Source organism: Pelecanus crispus, chromosome 7, assembly GCF_030463565.1.
Source record: "Pelecanus crispus isolate bPelCri1 chromosome 7, bPelCri1.pri, whole genome shotgun sequence".
Taxonomy (NCBI): domain Eukaryota; kingdom Metazoa; phylum Chordata; class Aves; order Pelecaniformes; family Pelecanidae; genus Pelecanus; species Pelecanus crispus.
This window is the reverse complement of record NC_134649.1, coordinates 11,180,050-11,195,090: the sequence shown is the minus strand read 5'-3', so window position 1 is coordinate 11,195,090 and position 15,041 is coordinate 11,180,050. Positions and strand designations below refer to the sequence as shown.

Here is a 15,041-nt window from a genome sequence, read left to right as displayed (position 1 = left end):
TTTTAAAAAAAAAAAAAAAACAAAACAAAAGCCAAACTGTAGTGCATTTAATTATTCTGCTTCTGGCTCTGGAAGAAAGGCAGCAATTTTCACACAAATACCCCTTAAAAGGTGAGACCTGTGGTTCCCTTGGGTTGAGTTATACCCAGGCAAGAGCGGGTGATACTCGTGTCATTGCCAACCCTGTGATTTCTGCCAGCAGCAGGCAGCTCTGAGGTATGACATGTTCTCCTTAGGAGGCCTGACACCAGAAGTTGCCCAGTAAATATGTTGAATCAGTGTATCTCCTGGGAAAACTGGCCATTCCCACTCTTCAGTTTGCCACACCTACACTTTCTTGTGCGCCAGTTGGCTTCTGCCCTCCTCAAGAACAAGGCTTGCTAGCACCTTGAATTGCTCTAACACTCCACTCCTCAGTGCTGGATGGATTTTCCACCGCAGCGGCTCGCAGCCTAAGTTTCTGCTGGCAGAAGCTAGTGGAAGTGATTAACGAATCGGGCCCAGTCCATGCAAAAATCAGATTCTGGAGACAAATCCTGTCACTTGCCCTTTCAGAAGAAAAGGCCTAGCAGTTTTGTGCACAATGTCCTTAGCTCATAAATAAAAATGCCAAATGCAAAAAATACCATAATCTTTTAAAGCTGTGTGATAAGATAAATTGCAGCCAGCCAGCACGTAAGCAATAAACAAACTGCCACTGAAAAATCTATTTGCTACATTCCTTACCTAGATATCTAGTTGTATGCGTTGTATACAGTAATACACCTCTGATTGCTTGATCCCGTGCACTATAGCTTCCCATGCAACGGTACAAACAAGTCAACGTAGTATACCGTGTTCCTCCAGTGAAAGGACTAGAAAACTACCCAGTGTACAGAATAAGGAGAATAGATCAATTTGGGCATATTTTCTGCTGTAAGCAGAGGTCTACATGCTTTTAGGATATGTAAGAGCAATTGTGTACACTGTTCATTTTGAGGATTATGCAGTAAAATTCTGATGGAAATGAAGGCACTCTATGCTTCAGCATAGAGAAAATTAAGATGATTACTATATCCTTTCTGAACTCCCAGGGAGCTTTTCTGAAGTCAATGGGGCCTGTTTTTTAACTTTAGGACTTATTTTAAAGCGATAGGTGGCAAGCATCTTGTATGTGAGTCTGTTTGAATTTATGATGATTCAAATGTTAATTTCCAGACAGGAAGCTGCCTTTCCAGTTCTGCTTTTGGGGCATGTCTGAAAGGGATCAGGTTTCCATTTCAGTTCAGATACAGCCAGAATCTCTCAGGAATGGTTTTTCCTAGATTATGGATCAGATAATGGAGAACTCCTGAGAAAAATATATTTCATGAGATTTCCACTGTTAATACAGTTGATCTTTGAATTTGGCATCACTGAATTCAAACCCAGTATTAGACCTGACTTACCCTTGAAATGGGAGCTTACACCTAATGTAAACCTAGGACTACTAGGCCAGTTTTGTTTCAAATGATATAATTTTCCCCAAAGCATTATTTCTAATGAATGCTTCTCACTTTAGGAGTAACATTTTAGTTTGAAAATTAGGAGTTTAAACTAGCTTCTTTCCATATTAGTAGGTATTATTGTTAACCACATGAGACATTCAGTATATATACACTGTGTAAAGTTGTCTGCAAATGTAATTTTGCTACATGATACATTACACCACTAACATCTATATTGGGGAGTACAAATGAAGCACAACTTAATATGTGTGTCATTCTAATGAAAAGAACAAGAATCATTTAACCAGAAAATTGGTTTCATCTGGATTTGTAATAGAATAGTACTAAGTTCATTGAACTCAAGCATAGTTCCAGAATAATATTAGTGATATTTCAATAAAAAAATTAATTCAAGGTCTTAGCAACAAAATAATTGCTGAGATTAAGGCATACGTATAGCCTGCTTATCTTTCTATCATAACTGAGATGCCAGGTGCATGATTTCCTAAAACTGCGTTTATGCTTTCAGTTTTTCTTATAGAAACTTTAGAGAAATAAACTATATAAACGATTCATTATATGCTGTTCAATGAGGTTTTCAGTCTTTCTTAACCCCCTTTTTTTTATATTTCCATTTTTGTATATACTGTTACATTCTAATGCTATGATGTGCACTATATGGAAGTGTTTAAGATAATCCTTTAGGGTCCTATTCATAGAACAAGTTATTTGGGCCATTTCCCCATAAATTTCACATTCTTATGTGCCAAAAAGTCACTTATACATTTGCCAGAGTGACTCTTCTACAGTAAGAAAACCCACTATTTTTAAACAGATTTGCCCATGTTTCATTCCATCATAAACTTTTGTTATATGCAGATAATGCTCACACTTGTTCAACATATTAATCAGATTATTGTCCCAGCATCCACTTCTTAACCGTCTCATTTATCCCATTCAGAAAATCTTGGCTGAACTGTGTCTACTTTAGTCCTATAATATTTCACCTTGAGTTGCATAGTTTCTCTCTAATCTGTTCATTTATTTATTTTATATTTATAATGCTGATGCACCATATGGCTCTCATGGCTAAGGTTTCTAGCTCAGGTAACTTGATTTTACTAACAAGTGGCCTGAAAATTGCATAGGAAAAACATAGAACCTGAAGCTAATTTCAAAAAGAAAACAAAACAATGACTTCATCGGTTTTGGCTAGGTTTCAACAAAATGCGATTCAAAGAATAAAACTAGACAAAGGGCTAGACTTTCTTTGGTGTCATCATTTTTACTGGGAATTTTCTTGCCTTCTCTTTTGTGCTTTTTTCAGCGGAGTAATTGTTGGCAGGAGTCACAGGGTCTGATGCAACCTTCATATTTTGTACATGAACATTGCCTCCAAAGATACAGATTTCCCAGGTTAGCTTTGTTTTCAAAGGCTAAGAGTGCTCACTGCCAAAACTAAAATGATACATTTCATAAGAGGCCAGCCCTTGAACGCAGTAGTTTTTAATCATATGTCACAAAAAGAATGGGAATATATGTATGTATTTTTAACCTGCATGGTAGTCGTGTCTGAAGCATCTTTTTCAGATCTGTCTGTCTAATAATTTGTTCATAAGTCATGTCGTAAATACACTTCATTCTGCTACAAGATCTGGATGTGATTATTTTGCCAACATTTTCATGTATTAGACCTCATAGATATGTCTTCAGCTCCTTATGTAGTGTATGAACCTGTGAACGGCCTGGCTGTGGTTCAGTGGATTAAGTGTAAGACAAAAGCTATTGCTGAAATTAGGAAATCTGGGAAATCCTGAAATTAGTAGCAAAAATATTTAACAAACAAGAAAAAATGAGGAATATTGAGAAGGAAGGGGGAATGATGGAATGAACTGATGTCTGAAATAGGTTAAAACCGGAAAGACGTGCAAAGAGGATGAGGATTGGGGCCCAGGTATCATTGTCTGACAGTGTGGCCTTGCCCTCTCCCGAACATGCTTCACGCTTGCCTGCCTCTCCCACATCTTGCCCCCTCCTTTTCCTTTCTATTTTTCAAACTTCCTCTCACTTTTCTGACCCACTCTAAGGGAATTAACCTGAAGTTTACAAGTCCTCTTGTTGTCTTGATTACATTACTTTCTGTGCTTAGTTGTCTTTCTGTTTAGATTATAAACTCCTTTCTTTATACAAATATGTATTGTTCCCAGGAAAACAAGGATCTGAACTTGGTTGCCATCCAAATGCTGATATAATGCAAATGATAGTAATTTCAGCCCTTTGATATCCCTTTGTGATGCTCTCTTTATGCTCCTGCTTTTGAACACAGCTCGAACATAAAGCAGGTGTAACTGGCATATGAATTGAGCTGCCAGGATCACTTTGTGTTCTTTGAAGATGCCAAAACAGAATAGGGAAATGAGGATTCACTTGCTCTCAAGCCGCCAGGAAGCGAGTGGAAGGAAGGAGCTGCATTGTGTTGAATCAATGAGAAACATACAGTAAACACAGATTGACATCCCGACATTGTGGTGTTTGTGTCTTGGCATCGCCTCAACATCGAGTGATAATGAATTGTAACAACAGCCTGTCAAAACTCAGCCTAAGGCCATCGCTATGCCTATTTTGCAGATAGCTCTTTAATTCTTTGTGATGAAAATGTAGCTGTGCATGGCTTAATAACACGACTCCAAAATATTGCTTCTAACTTTACCTGAATCTAACTTCCACTTATTACTTTTATCCTTAGCTACTCCTCTGTTTGCAACGGTGGAAGGGAACCATATGGTATCCATATGAACTCTGAAGTCCTCTCTGCTTTTTAGACTTGCTATTGTGGAAAATGAGAGGTGACAGATAAGTCAGAGCCAAATTCTGCTCTCATTTACACCAGTGCAAACTTGGTGAATTTCTCGGGAGTGACACTGCAGTAAATAAGGGTGGTTTCTGACAGTATTTTCATGATGTTTTTAGAAACTCTCACTTGTGGGATTTTGCAGAGGTGAAACTCTCAAGAGTTACAGTAACTGTAATTTCTCCTTGTCTTATTCCATCATTTTATAGTTTTTTTAAAAATTGCTCGAACTAGAATTATCGCAGATTAAAAATAATACAGAATGTATTAGCATCATTCTGAGGTATTCTCACTGTAAGGTGTAGCACTGGACAGAGTTGAAGAGCGTGGCTGGCAATGTCCAGTGAATAGCTCGGTGCTCAGTTGCAAGAGCCCCACATGTTGATCAGTAGACAGAATACTGATTTTAGAAGGTGTTTTATGCAGACTACAAATAAACTAGAGACATTTTTAGGTTAGTGTTTCCTATGGTGAAAAAAATCTAAGGCATTGACAAAGTATTAAGCAAATGCAGTGCCAACTCATCCAGATTCATATGAGCAAAATGGTGTCAGGACAACATTGTTGAGGGCATTGGACTGGAATTCAAAACTTTCTCATGTATGTTTTAACCTCCAACACTGTGTAATGCACTTACTGTTTCGTTAGCTTTTTTTTCAGGGAAGGTTCAGTTCATTGATAAGGTCAAAGCTGTGTTCAGGATTAGTATTGTTAACTAATAGTTAGTAACAAGTTCCATGAGTTCAGCTGACACATCAGAATATTTCAGTTTTATATCCAATGAAAACAAATCTTCGTTAAAATCAGCCTCACATCTGGCTTATATGTGCAGTTGGAATTCTTGGAAGAATATCCTTTCAGTCTGGCATATGGACTGTTTGACACTGGACATACTTTCAAATGAAGTCTTTAGTGAGAAATTGTTTGACACACTAACTCCTCTGTCAGTACTTTACCAAAGTTATTTTCGAATAGATCAGTATTCATCTCCATATGAATATATCTCCATCATTCTCAACTGTCACCGTAGTTTAATATTAACATCATTGTTTGGGCGCAATGCTTGATATAGAAAAAATATTTTAGAATATTTCAAACAGTTTTCATATTTGGTCTTTTAGCTGTATACGCTGAGGCTCTGTATGGGAGGAGGTACAGAACTGTCTCATTAGAACTGGAACTGTACGATCAATAGTTACCAATTTGAAGTATATTTTAATTCAACAAATTAAGCCTTACTGTTTCTGTGAGTTGAAGGTGTTTTGTAATTAGACTAAAGGACTAAGCATGTAGCGTTCTGGTGTCTCGTCCTAAGGCTCTTGTCCCCTTTCTAAGCAATACTGAACAATTAGTTAGACAAATTGTTATTTCTTTATGTATAAGTAGCAATAATACCTCTTTCATTACTGTGATGTATGAATTGATGAATGAGTGCAGAGCACTCAGAAATCCTTAAGTGGAAAAAGCTTTTGAAAAGAGAAATATTAAATGTCAGACATCTCATTATAGTCACTTAAAATATATAGATTCCTTTAGAAGCTAATTCTTATTACAGAACAGACTTCAAACGTACTACATAGTGTCATAAAAAAAAGCATTTTTAATTATCCTCTCATATCAGTTATGTTGTTATTACTGGCGTATGCATGATTTTCTATTACTTGCACTGCAAGCAATGGATTAACCTACATAAATTGTTTTAATACACACAGTAAAACTTTGCAGTATGGCATATTTGTCATAGCAGATCAGTTCTTGAACCAAGCCTCCCTGAATAGATTCTGTGTAATTCATCAGATAACTTTATTGCAAATGCAAAGTATTACCTTCTTAAAAAAATATTTCCTTTTGTTTGTTTTTAGGACTGCCCTTCAGATGTTGGTGACTTTAGAGCACAACAGTGTTCGGCCTACAATGATGTCAAATACCAGGGACATTTTTATGAGTGGATCCCTGTGTATAATGATCCTAGTGCACCGTGTGCCCTGAAATGTCAAGCTCTGGGAAAGAACTTGATTGTGGAGCTTGCCCCAAAAGTACTAGATGGTACTCGTTGCAATATTGAATCCTTGGATATGTGCATCAGTGGAATATGCCAGGTATGTTCATGGTGTAAAGCTAATTGTGACCTTTGTTGTGAGACACTTTGCACATTAAGTAAGCACTTTTTCGTTGTTTTTCATCTTCGTGTATCAGTCTACTTTAGCCGCATCTGCAAGTACTGCCAAGTGGATTGTAGATAACTTGCCTTTCTCTTGCACACAGAAGTTCCTGACTCCCTTAGCCATTGATATTTTTATATATAAATAAAAGGTCAATAACATGCACTCACTTTTCTATTTATACACGTAAAAATGAATGAAACTAGTTATACTAGTTACAGCTTTCTAGCTTTAGTATGTCTGTCAGGGTGTGATGAAATTACATAGCCTTCCATTTCATTTTACTCCTTCTCTGAGTCTTATATCTCATGAACTCTGTTAAGGAGAAAATTTGACATTTTATGGGATCCAGCCCAGAATGGCAGGTCTGAGTGTGTATATCTGTCTTGTTGTATGGGTGAATGAGTATATGTTGTGATTGAATTAATTGGTTGTTAGTATCTTTTTACTAGGATTCTACATTTCTGGATATATTTATTACTATTATTGGAGTTATGCTATCAACTTTACACAGTTGGTGTAAAACCAGAGAGTTATAATATTTGAGGTTTGCCAGCTTTGCCCATGTCTCATTAGCAAAGAAATATTGCAATCTTAAATTTTATGAACAGAACAATTTTATATAGAGTGGGTATGTTATTGCAATTAGTTTTCTTTCTCTGCAAGTGGCTGTTGCTCTGTTAAATGCCTAAAATGTGTGCGACTCAAAAATGCAGGATATGGCCCAGTGAGCAAAATAGCTCCATTATAGGGGAAAATTTGACACATTTGGCAGAAGACTGGTGCACGGATTACAGCAACATTAATATATGATCTGGACCTTGCTGTGGGTTTATGTGACTTCTATGTATACAGCAGTTCCAATACCAGTCATGCCAACACACAATGCATCTGCTGCCTCTGAAATAGAAGAAGAATTCCTTACAGTTTTCCTCTTCAAGAGACTGCATTTGTCAATAGTACTTCACAGTGGCATCCAGCAGTGTTCATTACCCTGCACATTTAAAATAGGATATATCTCTATAAACTGGAAACACTTGCCAAATAATAAATTTCTTTTGCAATATTCTTAGTGATGTCTCCTCTTCTAATACAAGCTTTCACCCTGGAGGATGTCAAAGCCTTTTGTAGGTAGTATGTCTTCAGCAACCTTTGCTGTTTGTGCCCGTTGCAGCACAGGAGTGTCATGCTGAATGTAATGGTTCTCTGTTTTTTTCAGAGACTTGTGAGATTCTTGCTCAGAGTGCTGTGGGGTTTCCCGTGTTTCCCACAGTGACCTCAAACATCTACCATCTTTAACACATAGCATAAAATTCACTTTGTCTAAAGTGGATACAATTTTATGAACAGTTGAAAGATATATTTAAAAGGGCTGCCTTCAATATTTCTTGTTAGTATTTTGCAGTATTCATCTAGATACCTGACGTCAAATGCTTGGAAATTTAAATAATCTATTTTTAAAATAAACCAGGTAGCGGTGGAAGAAATTATTCATTCCAGAAGCAGGCACTGGAGCTTTTACACTGTTAATGAGAATCGATTGCTTTTCTCAATGTCTTCCATTTTTTCTGTTTTTCATTATTTCTTCTAATTCCACAAAAATATTTTTCAGTGTGAAAGAACATCTCCAGGGGGAAACCCCCCCCCCAACCACCATGTTTAGGATGTGTCCTGTGCTGCGACTTATGCAATTTAATTTATTTATAACTTAGCATCATAAGCTGTTAGGTGCTTTCACTTTATTTCCTTTAAGTCACTGGCTATTGCTGAGATATTTTTGCACAAATGGAAAATTTTTCCTTTTTAAAGTCTATATTTGATAATTTAATGTTGGATAATTTTATTGGGGTAAAAATGAGTCTCTGGTCACTTGAATAAACTTTTTCTCTTTGCAGACTGTTTTGGGGGCAGAGTGGAAAGGTTGGTTACTTGTGAAAGGGACTGCAGGAGGTGGGGGACTTCCTCAGAAACCGACACCGAGCTTTGTTGCTACTCCTGTTCAAGCAGGAAAAGAAAACAAATCGACATCTAATCTTTCCTGGAAAAATATGGTTATTTAGTCAACTGCTGCTAAGAGAGAGAGAGCAAAATTATGATTCTTTATAGTTGTTGCCATAAGATCAGTCTGTTGGGTTCTGACATATACTTGGCAAGTGTTTTTGCAGTTAACTCATCTAAATAAACATGTCGTACTGCTGATGTGGATATCTTCGCTTTTATGCCTGCGAGCACCAAAGAGTTAGTATAAGGAGACTGGCTTGCCTGAGTCCCTTTCCAACTGGTGCTGGTTTTGCTCATTTATTGTCTCAAAGTTGGCAGGTTTTATAAGATCTCAGCTTCCCCTCCTCCCCCCCAACATCATTTCACTTTCATCTGCTTTCTTATTCTTGGTAAGGTAGGGCTACATCACTAATTCTGCCTCTTGGATTCTTGTTCAGATGCTCTCCTTGGCTGCATATGAATTTACAAGGATGGTAAATTCTTGTTGTCAAGCTTCAGTTCTGATTCTTTGTACTTCCCTTAACAAGCAGAATCAAACTAAGTAACCCTCTGTGAAGGAAAATTGTGAGATGACAAAACTGCTCTCTGGATAGGAGGTTTGAGGCTTCAGGGGAAGTAAAATCTAAAGGCAGTGGACCAGGGAAAAGTTTATTGGGAAAGTTAATAAGATATTTTGGGGTTGCTTGAGGCTTAACTCAGCCAAACCATTTGATCATGTTTTAGTCTGCTACTGCTGTGCTTCTGTTACCAAAGCAAATATCTGGGGTTGTTGTGTTAAACGGGGACAGGTCAAAACTTCACTGCCGGGAGGATTTTCGCACTTAACTTCTGATATTTTTTCTAGTCTCTGCACAACTCTCAACACATTTTTTTCATATAATATATTCCTGCTGTGCCCATCTGGATGTGGGTGGAGACATTTAAAAACATCTGCATGTCAGACACATGTGTGGGCAACATTTACCCTGTTACTCTGCCTGCTTTGGGGCCCCTGCCTCTCCTTGTTTTTTGTTTTTAATTCATGCAGACCTGCTTTTTTCTACCAGAATGTAGAATGGGGTGTTACTTGTGTCAGTACCTGAAATGGTTACAGTGATAATTTTCCTAGTATGGAGTAATGTGTTTGGACAATAAATACACGCATCACCCAAAAAATCTGGAGTCCTAAGGAGCAGCCTGAGTACTTCTGTCCTAGGCTGTCACAATTAGGTCAAAGATGATGTAAATCCTGCGGTGAACTTTCCATTTAGTGTCAGCAAGTTGTTTGTGTTCCAAAAAAGGCAGACACTACACTATGCTTTGTAGCATATGGCATAAATTTAGCTGACATCAGAACACATCCCACATGTCAAGTGGAGTGCCATCAACTTCTGCCATGCTAGTTCTTTTCTGTCACGTGTCACGCTATGGCAAGTAGGTATCTCTCTCACTTGCCACCAAAGCACTCTTATGCTTCATGTAAATATCTGTTGGAGTTTTCATTGAAAACAGTTTCTGTAAGCTTTTGGAAGACTATTGCACTTTTTTTAATGAGCTTTGCTCATGCTTAAAACTTCAAATCATAGCAGATTATTAATTTCTTCTGAAGCTTGACTCCTTTTATTCTGAGAGTTGCTTTCTCAAAGTGCTAATTTGAGGTGTTTTGTGTACTTGCACTTTGGGTTCCTGTAGATACATCTTTTTGCCTGTAAATGGGTTAAAGGACTGCCCAAGATGCACAGGAGGTTTTGTGTTCAGATACTTAGAAAGCAATGTTTCCTTTCCATTCATTGTTACTGCAGACATAAAGCCGTGTTTCTCAAACGTGTTAGAGTAGTTAATTCTTGAATAGCAGTTAAAAAAAAACCTTTCTTTTTTTATAAAAAATGAACATTTACAATCTTTTTTTAATATTTAAAAATAAGAAAAAAAAAAGTCCACGTTGCCTTTTCTTCCTTTTTAGTCTTCAAACCTCAAGTAACTTATTTGTGGGAAGAATTGATTTAAAGGTAGCTCTGTGTTAAGTCAGCCTTTACACTGAACCTGGCACTCAATCCTGGGTACAATTAATTAGCGAACACATGGTGTAAAGTACCTTTTGGAGCATGGAGGAATCCCTGTGTAGAGACCTGTACTATGCCTATGTATTACTGCAGGAACCAGACTTGGCAGGCTGGACCTTATCCAGAGAGACTATGGGATTTACTCATGTAGATCCAACAAAAACTTTCTGGCTCTGAGAGCTATGTATCAAAATCTTCATATGACTACGCATACATGTGACATATATCATAAAACTGAGGAGAGCGGGGAGCTCCAGCTGCAATTCAGCTGGGAAATGTTGGTGGCTCTCCAGAAGTCCCATGGAAGGATGGGGCTGTGCATGGGTTACCACATCCTACGTAACCTGCCAGCATCACCCTCCATAGCCTCAGTGGGTTGGTTTCCTCACCTGACAGAGGCTGTTGGCACTGCCCAAGCCAGGTCTCGTAGCCACCCTCCAAGGGCTGCACTTGCGCCACTTTTAGTGTCACAGTCCACCTCGGTATAGTGGTTCCCTTGTGATGATGTTGTTGGCAACTCAGAGGTGTGCTGTTACTGCAGGTAATAATAGGATACTCTCAGACACTGAAAAGGTCTTTTGGAATCACTTGTTTTTATTTTGCAGCTGCCCACTGCTGCTAGAAGCTTATGTCTCTTTTCAGATCTTGTCTTATTCTCCCTCCTACTGTTTCTTATGGAGAAATACTCCCTATAGGGATTTCTTACTAAGTTTATCCTTTCATGTTAGATAAGTAGTGGATTTTTTCTGATCTCCAGTTTCTTATCTATATTTCTTTTTTCCTAAGTGATTCTCTCTGCCAAGTTTTGTTTTGTTTTAGTGAGCTTTGTACAAATGCGATTTTACTTCCCAGCCTAGCAAGGTCCTAAACATGCGAGCAGTGAGAGTAGAAAAACTCATGATTTGGGTGTCGTCTTGAATTAGAGCCTTAGTAACCTTCAAATCCTCCAGTGCTAACTTCACATTCATATAGCAAGGCAGACTTGGCTGGACCCAGCCAGAAAAACATGGGAGTAATCTGATTCCACATATTGATTTCTTTTTCGAAAGCATTCTCACAAACAAGAATCCCAATGGGAGTTTGTGTCCTATCCTCTGAGTGTGTGTATGTGCAACTTTTAAAATGGAGACCTTGTGGGAAAGGGTACTTGCTCCCCTACTGGGTGGTCCTATAATCTCTTAGCTGCTCTAGCACGTGACAGATCCTGTAGTAAGAGTTCAATGTTTTGGAAATACTTTGTTTTATTTGATGGAAGTGGATTTACAGAATTGTGGAACGCTTTTTAGCCTCTTGCCTTCAGATATAAAATGTTTGCAGAAATATGTGGAAAGTCTTTTTAGGAGCCCTTTAGCATGCAATGAATTTTATGCACTGTATTTTTTATCTTCTGGTATTTTTATTGCTTTCCATTCTTTTCCTCTGTATAGATGGCTGGGGAATTTGAACATCATGGTGTGCCTCCTTGTGCCCATCATTCTGACTTATTTTATGCCTCTGTTCTGAGATTTGCATTTTGACACACTTTGCCTTTACTCCCTGCTTTCTCATCTATGAACAACTGAAAATCCTTACACAGAGGAAATGTTCTTGCTCCCACCGCCACTAATACCCATTCAGCTTGGCAACTGGGATTGCTGCTTCACTTGCTGTGAAGTGGTGGGCTGGGACATTTGCTGTCAGAGTACATACTCAAGGTCCCTGAAGGGGCTGTATTCTGTTTATTAACATGTGCTGAAGCCTGTGTCAGCTTGTCTGGGCTGCTACCGACCTGCACTGGCTCGACTGCGGAGATGTGAGAACCTGTGCCACAATCAGGCCTTTGTTAGGCTGAGCTTACACATAACTGAAGAGTTATGAGACAGGACCACGTGAGGACAAAATCATGCCTCAGAACAAGTTAAATCTTCAATGAGGATAAACCAGAGTTTGAAAGTGGTGCTTGAAAGCTAATATTCCACGCTACTTTTAAAAGTAATTAAAAAAAAAAAAGGGAAGTGACTTTCTTAATTGGAGGGATATTCTGCTATCTCTCCCTCTGCCTGTCAGAATCAATTACTTGTAGATGATGAGCATGGGAAAGAGACAGTGGGAGTTTTTTCTTTGTATTCTCTCCAGGGACATATTTTATCTGTGTAGAAATAAAGTGCAAGCTGAAGTTATCACAAAGCAAAAGGATGAGAGCAGACATTGCAAAGTTAATGAATAGATGGGCTTTGAATGACAGCAGGGTTTTACAGCAGGGCAAAGATACATGGAAAATATTGACTAAGACAGGATTTTCACATGACAGGTTTTATACTTATGTTTTTATTACCATAAATTCCCATAGCCATATTTAAAATTAATTATTTGTTGTGTGGATGCAGACATTCCTAACATCTGCCTGTACTGTGGTTCTGTGCTCAGACAAGTAGAGCAGGATAAAATGCAGTCAATAGCTGACATTGATGCAGTAAGATCTGTGTATTGAGATAGCACATGCAACTGTGCAGTGAAATACAGCCTTAATTTCTCTGAGTTTTGGATTTTGTGGTGTGTCTGTGTTTGTAGAAATAGAAATCCTTTTTCTATTACCAAGACCCTGAGGATCTTAACTTTCCCTATTGAAAGTGATTCTAATAAACTGCAATAGAGATTTATGTTTTTGAGCATGTAAGTATTTTTCACTGTTTTCTTCTTTTACTAGTAAATGTTGAGATAAAACGTGCCCATCCTTAGTCAAGTCACAAGACTTGGAGAAGATATTTTTGCCAGAAAGAATTCTGAGGTTATCTTGTATTTTCTGCAATGCTGATAATCTTAAAGTATGTAGAAGTTTTTGTTCCATTTTTGTTTTAGTTCTGATCTCCTGTAAGGCTGAAATAAACAGTTTGGTTGTAACAACCCAAGTACTACTATCCTGCTGGCAGGGCAGCCACATCACTTCATTGGATCTGTTTGGTGTAATAGTAGACTTTCATTCTATATTTTTCACATCTCGACAAATTTCATAGGCAGTGAAAACCCAGTTGTACCTAGTCCACAAAGTCTTTGCCACCCTTCAGCAGATCAGTGGTCTAACCAATACAGGATTTGCTTACTGAGATAGTGCTATAACTGATCTGTTGCTAGCCAGTTTTAAAACAAAAACTACTGCGCAACTTGTAGTGGGGTAATTACAGACTGTTCAGCCCTTGAGGAAAAGGGTGTCTTGTATAATAACTCTATCACATTCTTGTGAAGAAGTGTAATTATCATCTCCATTTGTTCATTCTGCAGTGCAGCTCCTTGCTCAGCAGAAATGTAGTATTTCTTTTACATTTTAAGCACATTGGGCACTTCCCCTTAAATTATTTGCTGGGTTTTCTGCTTCGGCTGAATTTCATTGAATGGCATCTGTATGTTTGTGTTCAAATCCCACTAGCAGTCTATTTCATGGGTACACATGGTTGTGCATCCTTTGAAATAGCCGGGCCAATGAAAGCACACAAATGTGAATGTACTCAGAGCGGCCTTCATTTGGATTTCCCCAAGCATTGTGTTTTCCCGGCAACTCTAGGAGGATGGTAATTATGTCATATTGAGATGTTGAATTGTTTTTCTATTTTTATGTTATTAAGCAAATCACATTAATAGAGGGCATCACTACCTGACGCTGAGCTGCCGGTCCCTCGAGTAAATACAGAACACTGAAAAACGTCACTTAACTTATTTTAATGGAATCACTGGTAAATGAGAATCTATATCAATCAAAAATTTGTTAGTCAAAATAGAAAATGATATACTATTTAACATATACATTATTGAATATTTAAATAGTCTGTCTGCTAAAGAGCTTAGTCTAAGGCACAGTAGGTAGAAAAAGAACGGCACTAGTGCAACTTCGGTCCTAATGTTTCATAGAATTTATGTATCTGTCACAAATAAAAACGGCAGTGATTTATTCTTTTGTGGCCACTTCTATTAGGAGAACTCAGTATGTTTGTTTTTTCTGGCTGTACGTGGATCTCTGGCTCCAGAGGACCATAGAAGGGGGGGAGTCCCTTTCTAAAGAGAAATATCGTATATAATTATATAGATTGCTGTATATAATTTCATGGTTTTGATAGTAATAATGAGACTTAACACTTAAATGGTGCTTGTTATGCACAGATCTCTAGTTTTGCTCATGTTTCAGATAAGCATTCCTCTTTTGTAGGGCATAGGTATATCTTCAGGTTCTTTATTTGATGTATATCATCTTGAGTCGTTACCATCCCAGAAACTTTTTTATAATTGACATATAACATTTTTATAATTGACAACTCAGCTCTGTGGAATGTGTTCTACGAAAAATGGTGGTGTTCCTATTTTGAAAAAGAGTGCCTGCAGCTGGAGGTGAGTGGTCAGTTGAGGGAATAACACAGTTAAGGAGGTCTAAAGCAATGGTCTAACAAGCAAAAGTTGAAATTTCAAAACCTGATCCTGCATTGGGCTCTGTATTGGCAATCCTACTCCATGTCTGTATTTATGTTTATTAAGAGAAGACTCTGAAGGGGGT

At 38.0% G+C, this 15,041-nt stretch overlaps 1 protein-coding gene across 2 annotated transcripts in view; it reads left to right on the top strand.

The window, feature by feature from the left end:
- ADAMTSL3 (ADAMTS like 3) overlaps positions 1 to 15,041 on the top strand; it is a 188,917-nt gene that overhangs the window by 92,765 nt on the left and 81,111 nt on the right. For both annotated transcript variants that reach the window (XM_075713979.1, XM_075713978.1), the window contains exon 6: positions 6,180 to 6,416. In XM_075713979.1, coding sequence (XP_075570094.1) covers positions 6,180 to 6,416 — 237 coding nt within the window. The remainder of the gene's footprint in view (positions 1 to 6,179; positions 6,417 to 15,041) is intronic.